A 9219-nucleotide genomic window follows, 5' to 3' on the forward strand; every position below is an offset into this window, starting at 1 on the left:
TTTGAACTCTTATTATTGTTTCAGAGTTGCAAATTTATAGTTAACTAAAATCACATGGGTAGCATGTTTGGTATCTACGGACTCCAACTTTCGTTTCCTATTTGGTAATTTATGTTACATGTTGCTAACTCTGTAACACATTAGTATTATAAGAATCTAGAAGGTTCTTATCTCAAACATCCAATCCAATGTCTTATGCTAATATCTTGCTACAGAACAAAGACTCGTAAAAGTTTCCCTCCGAAGGGAAAACTCCTTATTGGCTCAGTCACCTTAAGAGGGTGTGGCATCTTCACACTTTGAAAATCACTGATCACCAGATCACAGGGCTCTTCTTCTTTTTTTTTACTGAATAATTCTGATGTGAAGATGATGCTGTAAGCCTACTAGAAGCTTCTAAGGAACCCCAAGCCTGTGCCAGGCTTCGGCCTAGACCTTCCATTCACCAAAGATCGCGCAAATCAAAAGACCAATCTGACCTAAGTAGTTATAAATCTCTACTCTCATCCTTTTCTGGTGAAATTCATGCTGCTAAATCTTCATATTTCAACAACAAAATCAACAGCACTTCAAACACATGCGCACTTTTCAAAACATTCAACTCTCTGCTCTGTCCCCCTCCACCACCACCCACCTCCTCCCTAACTACTGATAATTTTGCTAATTTTTTCACTGACAAAACATCTACCATCAGCAGTCAGTTCTCAGCTCCACACACACAGGAACTCAGACCAACCACATACACAGCCACACACTTCCTCTGTTCGTTCTCTCCCCTCTCTGAGACAGAAGTATCCAAACTTCTCTCCAGTCTGTCACAGAGATGAACTCCGTGGTTCCCTCCTCTGGCCATCGGAGGGAGCCGTCACCAGAATACTAACACACACGCATACACTTGCACTACATTTCCCACAAGCCCGTACCTTGGACTGATTGCATCGCCAGCTGTGACCCATAACCCGGACTATAAAAGACTGCCAAACACCCCAGTACTCCGCAAAGTCTTGTTTTGCCTAGGTGGACATTACTGAGGGTTTATACCCTGTTTGATTACCTGTTGCTGATCTCGCTTGACTCTGTTTCTCGACCCTCGCTGCCTGCCCTTTGATCCTTGCCTGATTACGGTTCTGTGAGTGATATCTGCCAGTCCTGACCCTTTGCCTGCCTTCTGACCACGTTATTGCCTGCCTCTGTCATTCCTGTTTGCCCCTGTTTGACCCAGCCTGTACGACCACTCTGTTTTAATAAAGCATGCAAATGGATCCCAGTCTAAATGATGATTCATTACACAGTCATCCTACCACCTGCCCTCTGGATCCCATCCCCTCACACCTTCTACAAGCCATCGCTCCTACACTTTTACCAGCACTTACACACATTACTACTTACTATCACTTTATACTTCACTTGTCCCTGTTAAGGGAAAATTGTCTTGGCAATAGGGATGTAACGATTTATCGGTAAAGCTGCTCAACAATACACCCACATCAAAAACATGATTACACAGTCAATCTTATTTGAATTAGAGCTTCAACAGACCTTGAGCCTACTCTGCAACATGGAGGTGGCAGTTAGAGACGGGTTGTCACCGCATATTAAGGGTGTGTCCAATCATCTCTCTATTTTAGTTTTTCGCGCAACATCGAATCTTGCAAGCAGGTTTAAACGTTTCTCGCGTCAGTCTCTTGCTTGGTCGCGTGAGAAAAGTCGTGACTTTCTTTCACCGCAGTGCCACAGCAACAGCTTGCTCACAGAAAAGCAAAAGATGCTTGCGATGCTTTGCTTTAAGAAGTTCCGCGGCGCCGTTCACATATTGCGTTTTTCCACGTGCAAGTCAGTTATTTCAAATGTAGCCAGCGGCAGACGCGCTCATAATGGGAGCAACGCGGTCACGACGCGCATGCGGTGCGTTTTTCCAGGCGCATCGAGATGAACAATCATAGCTGTACAGCTGTCTCATCTCCATAAATATATCTCATAGTAAAGCTAATGCAAGGGCTATAAATCATTTATCCTTTGCTGAAATTTCCTGATCCTCTTAGAGAGCGCAGTTATGGTTGCATAGCAACGACCGACGCCACAGGAGCGCAAGCGCTTTGGAAATAAGGAGAAGCGGTGCGGCTGCGACCGCGCCTTCCACGCATTTTTAGCCATATGTGAACGGCCCAATTCATAATTCATGTCAGTTAGATTTAACATTATTTTTCAGGGCTTTCAGCTTTGATTTGAATAAGAAGGTTTTTATTAAACCTTGAAATTGATCTTGTATGTACAACAAGTACAATGAGATGACATTATTCTACTCACCCTTCAACCATCGAACATTAAAAATACAACATCAAAACATGATTACACAGTCATATCCTTTGAATTAGAATTCAACAGCCTTGTAGCCAAAGGAACAAAATAATTTATATCCACCTTATTCCAACGCCCCATGATGCTTTGCGCAAATTATGGGTGTAACTTCCGTTTAGCTGTCAACAGTCAGTGAAAGGGTTTTTTTTTTTTAAAAACTGGGTACAATGAGATGACATTATTCTACTCACCCTTCAACCATCGAACATTAAAAGGACATTTAAAGTGTAAAAGCATCAACAAGGTACTTTCAACAGACCATGAAAAAGCGCGATCCCACAGCAATAACGTACAGGTTACATATATAACTATAGTGATCTATATCTGTATTATGTAATGTAAGTTGCCTTAAAGGGATAGTTCACCCAAAAATGAAAATTTGATGTTTATCTGCTTACCCCCAGTGCATCCAAGATGTAGGTGACATTTTTTCTTCAGTCGTTCACAAATGATGATTTTTAACTGCAACCGCTGCCCTCTGTCATTCAAATAATGGCGGTTGATGGGAACTTCATCTATAAGAGTGAATAAACCTTGCTTAGACAAATCCAAATGAAACCTTGCGGCTCGTGACGACACATTAATGTCCTAAGACACGAAACGATCGGTTTGTGAGAGAAACCGAACAGTATTTATATCATTTTTTACCTCTAATACACCACTATGTCCAACTCCGTTCAGCATCGGTTAGTGATGTCTGATCGCGCTCTGACAGCGGCAGTGATGTCTGACACTCATTGAAGTATAAGCGAGACATTACTGCTGTTGTCAGAGCGCGATCAGACATCACTAAAGGAGTCCTGAACGGAGTTGGACATAGTGGTGTATTAGAGGTAAAAAAATGATATAAATACTGTTCGGTTTCTCTCACAAACCGATCGTTTCGTGTCACGAGCCGCAAGGTTTCATTTGGATTTGTCTAAGCAAGGTTTATTCACTCTTATAGATGAAGTTCCCATCAACCGCCATTATTTGAATGACAGAGGGCAGCGGTTGCAGTTAAAAATCATCATTTGTGATCGACTGAAGAAAAAATGTCACCTACATCTTGGATGCCCTGGGGGTAAGCAGATAAACATCAAATTTTCATTTTTGGGTGAACTATCCCTTTAATAAAAATGTTCATGAACTAGTAACACCGCGTGATTTCTATCATTTTTACAGATAATAAATTGTATTTACCTGTGAAAACAAACCTGAAAAGAGACGTGGGGCTTTGAGGAGAAAAACGAGAGATTCTTCATTCCAGTGAATTATTAATGGGATATTTCGAAAATTATATCGTGAGAACAGACCACAAATGTGCAGTATATGTTGTCCTTTTTAATACTATTACAGCGGTATGCCAAGGGACAAAAGAAAATAATCACGAGGATAGAAAGCAGCGACTGAAAAGAGCTCTTGCCATAGATATTCGTTATAATATGTCACGTTAAAATACCATGCGTTATGTTATTCTCATGATGTCCGAAAATAAAACATGAAAGAAAAATTGACATCTCATTCAGTCAAACTGACGGATAAGCTTTATTTGTAGGGCAACCTTATAATTTGAAATGATTTGTTTCAGTCTTTTTAAATGGAAGGTCAATAGCGGTTGTATCCAAACCTTGCAGTACGGAACTGTCGACCAGATGGAAGTAATTCAAATTCAGAATAAAGCACATGAGATGGATCCAGAGTCATTTTCCTTGCTTGTTTAAAAGCAATTTTGTTGATGGACTGAAGATTGAGGTAAACCCCCAGACCAACCACTTCCATTGCCATATGCACCAGCCAATTCAACTGTGATCTAAGGGTAACTGTCAAATTACCAAACCAGGCGGCTATGCCATACAATAAGATGGATTCAATACAGGCATGATAAAACAGTAACATGACTCTCTGAGTGACACCAAAAAGTCTGAGCCTGTAAAAAGTACTTTTTTGTTGCACCTTTTGACACAGATTATCCACATGCACTTCTCATGAAAGTTTATTATCAATAAGCAAATCTAAGTATTTGTATGAAGCAACTTGTCTAATGGGCTCATTGTTAATCATGAAGGGTGAGTGGTTGCCCACTGATCTGAAATCAAAAATAATTTCCTCTGTTTTTTTAACATTAATTACAAGACTGTGTTCTTTACTCCATGTAATATATTTGCTCCATGGGAATATACATTGGTATACAATGTATATAAGAGTGGTGAGCATACACATCCCTGGGGTACACCAATACTGATGGACCTACACTCAGAAAGAGTCTGCTTGATTTTAACTTGCTGAGTCCTACCAGTAAGAAATGCATGGAACCATTTGATGCTATATGGGTTAACAGCCATACTACTTAGTTTGGAAAACATGAGGTGTGGCTGCACGGTATTGAAAACAGAGTTTACATCAAGAAAGAACAACCTGGTATAAGCCTTAGGATCCTCCAGATGTTTTAAAACATGATGCACCACAATAAGGATAGCATCATCAGTGCCCCTATTGATTTTGATAGGCAAACTGATAAGGATCAAGAAGGTCCTTAACACCTTCTTTAAGCTTCCACACAATAATCCTCTCCAAACATTTCATCACAACACAGGTTAAGGCAACTTGGCGATAATCGTTATACTCTTGAGGACTAGATTTTTTTAGAACTGGTATAATAATTGATTTTTTCCAAATATTTGGAATGATATGTAAATCAATGGACCTCTGAAAAATGTCCACCTATGCAGGGGCTAGTTTATCTGCAAAAGTTTTCAGAATAAAAGCAGAAAGACCATCTGACCCCGTTGCCTTTTTATTGTCAAGACCTTTAAAAACCTTAACAATATCCGTCAAACTCATTTGAGGTTTAGATACAGATTTATCAATCCTAATCCCAGTACATCTCTACAATCATAAGAATTAACACTGAACCTACAGTAAAAATCATTCAGCTCATTTGACAGTATCTCATCATTTACAACCTGCATACTTATCCTTTTAGGTGTCATATTAGTTATACACCTTACATTAGACCACAACTTTTTTGGATTATTTCTCAGAACACTATCAATTAAATCTCTGTCATTTTTAAAGGGGTGGTATAATGCCATTTTTACAAGATGTAAAATAAGTCTCTGATGTCCCCAGAGTGTGTATGTGAAGTTTTAGCTCAAAATACCCCACAGATCATTTTTTATAGCATGATAAATTTGTCACTTTTTGAGGGTGAGCAAAAACGCTAAGTTTTTGTGTGTGTCCCTTTAAATGCAAATGAGCTGTTGATCTCAAAAGGGGGCGGAGTTTCAGGAGCTTGTGTTAGCACTTAGCAGCGCCTCACATTACCTCACGCAGACACTAGGCTTGTGCCGATGGACGACATCACGATGGAGAGACACCATCGTTATGCCCCGCCCCTGCCCCCGCCCCGCTCCGCTCCGCTGCGAGTCAACACCATAGACTGTAAATAAATACACACACTAATCCTACTCTCTTCTATAGACTATAGTTAACCAAAAATCTTTGCAGGAATTGCTCTGTAAACTAAATTGAGAATATAACTAATGCATATATGCTATTTTAAATACTGTAGTCTATGCCAGAGACATAATGTGTTAGTCTGTGAAAATACCCTGTCAGGCATTTGATCTTGACATTGTTAGAATCTTGTCTTTTTTACATGTCTAACATTGTACAAGATGTATTTTGTACAAGAAAACAGCCCTTATTAGTGAATTATTGTAGCCTTTTGTAGTGTCTCGGAAGATCGCGCTCATTGTTACATAGCTCTGTGGCTATGCTGCACTGAAGCAGCAGTTTAAGATATAAACCCAGAATTCAGCGAACGTCAATTAACTTTTGTCTCTTCATGATGACTCGCTTGTTGTATTCCTCACTTGTAAGTCACTTTGGATAAAAGCGTCTGCCAAACGAATAAATGTAAATGTAAATGTAGATCCTCTGGATCCAACTGGTTCTCATCAAGACAATATCAGCAAATATCAACAGGAGCCTCAACAAATGACATCAGGACAGTTTCAATTCAAATGGGTGAGACATGCAACTTAGTCTCATTATTTGATACATTAAGTATCCTTACCCCTTTTAAAGAAGGGCATTTTAGAACTAAACTGATGGTTTGCTCAAGACTGTTGATCTGCTGAATTTCAAACAATTCTAACTTCTTGCCTTCCTGTATTCTGCTTCGGCTCTCTCTTTCCCTTGGTAAACTGTATGCATGTATGTGTGTGAATGTTAGAGTAGTTTAAGTGTTTAGTCTAGTTAATAAAGTCTTGTTCATGTCACACATAAAGTTGTCCGTGTTTCATGCTCATACTGGAGTCCCTAATTATGCCAATCCTGACTACAGGCTCTTAGTAGTACTGTACAATAAGATTGTTATTTCCCATAACCTGAAAATGAACATTTCTTAGAATTAATAAACAATTAACATAATTGAGTGTTCATTGGCCAAACAAGTTAATTGATTGTAATATTAATTTTATTACATTAAGTTAATTTTATTAACTGATCCAAATATTTAATTAATTGTAATTAGTTATGATTAATTATCATATTTTTTTTAGCTAATTTGCTACATTACATAATGATGCCTATTCAGCATTCAGTAACTTCCTTCACAGCCATGGTGAAATAATAATCAATCAATAAATAAATATTAAAATGTACAGTGGCCGTAGCTGTATCCCTTCTAGTCTTTACCGAAATAGACACTTTAAAGTTGTACATAAGCTTATAACATTTTTTCAACTCAAAAAATTCAGTAGAAACTACTAAGTTACAAATTGTTACATTAATTGGATAGAAACAAACATGTTGTACCAAGGTTATTCAATAATATAAAAGTTTAAAAAGCATTTGCATAATGTACACTTGCAAGGGACATTCCATTACATACTTCACCATTGACAGACATGGAAAAAATATATATATTTGATATCTCAGCACATCTTTTAACAGTTTCCTGTTTCAACTATGAAAGTGGTTGCTTCAGGTAGCTGTTATTATAAAGATTCAACGTGTCTCAAGTCATTTCTGTGCGTTGCCCTTTGAACTGCTGAATATGAACTTGCATTTTGACATTTTGCTGCATATTCTTTGTTTATTGCTCTGTTATTGGTTTATGGAATGTGTGTCAAGAGACTCTATTGATATCCTGACTTAAAGATAAACAAAGAAAGACAGCAGGAAAAGCAGAAGGAAATGGATGAAGAAAGACTAAATAAGGAAACTGATAGAGAGAGATAATGAACTGTAAGTGCCAACCTTCTGAATCCTTCTTATAGAACACTCCATGTGGGTGAAGTGAATAAGGCCGGCTTGCAAAGTTCTTCATATGTACCACCATGACATCACCGACCTCAGCCCGTAAAATAGGTCCAAGGAAGCCAAGCCACTCAGGTTTAGGTATTTCTTTGGAATAAGTGTCATCTGTGTACTGTCTGTACACAGCCTTTTTGTAAACACTCCCTATTCGGGTAGGGGCTTTTGACAGAAAAACAGATGCGTATCTGTAAAGAGATGTGAAATCGAAAGTAAGTCGTTTAGTTTAAAATGAAAATATCTACATTTAGGTTAACTATTATTATTAGACCTACTGTGTACAGTTCAGGATCCATGCTATCAGAATCTGTATACATACAACACCATGCACTTACAAACGGTTTTATTCACATATAAAATAGCCTACGTGTTGATTTTTAGTAGCCATTATTAAAATCTAGAAAACGTCATGTAGGTTAAAATGTGAAAAATTACTGTCCTGTTTCACTATTACTGGTAAATAGATATGTGTCATTTGTGTCTGTTTGTGTCAATCTTACTCTTCTTGGTCAATGCTTCGGTTGTTGATCAGGTTTCTTCTGCTGGGCGCGTAATCCCAGTTTTCCTCTCGTATTCCTATATAATATGTCCTCTTTAAACATTCGGCACACTGCAGCGCGATCACGGCCGCTACAAAAGCCCACAGCACAGGCTTCATCTTATAGCTGAAAACACATTCACACATTAATAACCAATATCCGAGGCAGATCAGAAAGAGACGCAAGTAATCACTATTAAAATGCCACCGCGCAGAGATTTTTCCGACACTGAAACTATGTGATCGAGATCCACATACAAAGCTCGCTGTCCGTGGGAAATAGCCTTACTAAAAACGAAACTGAAAGTTGGGCGTCAACTGCCGCAATAGCATATTCAACAGCCGTTGAAGAGCCGGTTATTCAAGTGAAACTCCGCTGGCTTTCTAAACAGCGCCTCTTTAAACTTCCCTAGCCAAGCGCGATGACGTTGCGTTCTGCCGTGAAATAACACCCATTTGTTTCATGGGCGCCGCGCTAATCTATATAGACCATGTGTCCGGTTTGTAAGGAAGCCCTTTTCCGCCACAGTTGATTCTGTATAAAATAAATAAATAAAATATAAAAAAATAACTAAAAAATATTGTAAGGAAGCCCTGGTTGTAAGAAATTGTAATGAAGCCCTTTTCTGCCACAGCTGATTCTGTAAAAAAAAAAAAAAAAAAAGTAGCCTAATGTAAAATGTGACCAATTAGTATGTAGCCTAAGTAATGTAAAATATGATTCTGCAAGTCATAATGATGAGAAACTATGGGAATATCCTGAAAAATATAATGTGAAATAGGCTATATAATACATTTCCATATATGGGAAACTGTAGTGCATATTTTCCAATACTACTGCAATATGCATTGACCTGTATTGATACAGATAAAATATTTAGAAATCAAGACATAATTACATGTTATATTCAAAGTTTTATCAGGCTACATGCACATACATGCTCCCATATACTATGTCAATGTATGTACTCATGGAATGAGTTACAGCAGATTTCTAGTTCCCAGCTTTTGACTGTTAA

At 38.3% G+C, this 9219-nt stretch overlaps 1 protein-coding gene across 2 annotated transcripts in view; it reads right to left on the reverse strand.

The window, feature by feature from the left end:
* LOC125249388 (ferroxidase HEPHL1-like) overlaps window positions 1-8610 on the reverse strand; it is a 46886-nt gene extending 38276 nt beyond the window's left edge. The window contains exons 1-2 of one of the 2 annotated variants that reach the window (XM_048161677.1): window positions 8163-8609; window positions 7606-7850 (exon numbers count right to left, since the gene is read on the reverse strand). In XM_048161677.1, coding sequence (XP_048017634.1) covers window positions 7606-7850; window positions 8163-8347 — 430 coding nt within the window. In that variant the 5' untranslated portion in view covers window positions 8348-8609. Of the gene's footprint in view, window positions 1-7605; window positions 7851-8162 lie in introns of both variants that reach the window. The other variant, XM_048161678.1, reaches the window with a different exon arrangement.
* Between the last annotated feature and the right edge of the window lie 609 nt (window positions 8611-9219).

The sequence above is a fragment of the Megalobrama amblycephala genome, linkage group LG16 (genome assembly GCF_018812025.1).
Source record: "Megalobrama amblycephala isolate DHTTF-2021 linkage group LG16, ASM1881202v1, whole genome shotgun sequence".
NCBI classification, from domain to species: domain Eukaryota; kingdom Metazoa; phylum Chordata; class Actinopteri; order Cypriniformes; family Xenocyprididae; genus Megalobrama; species Megalobrama amblycephala.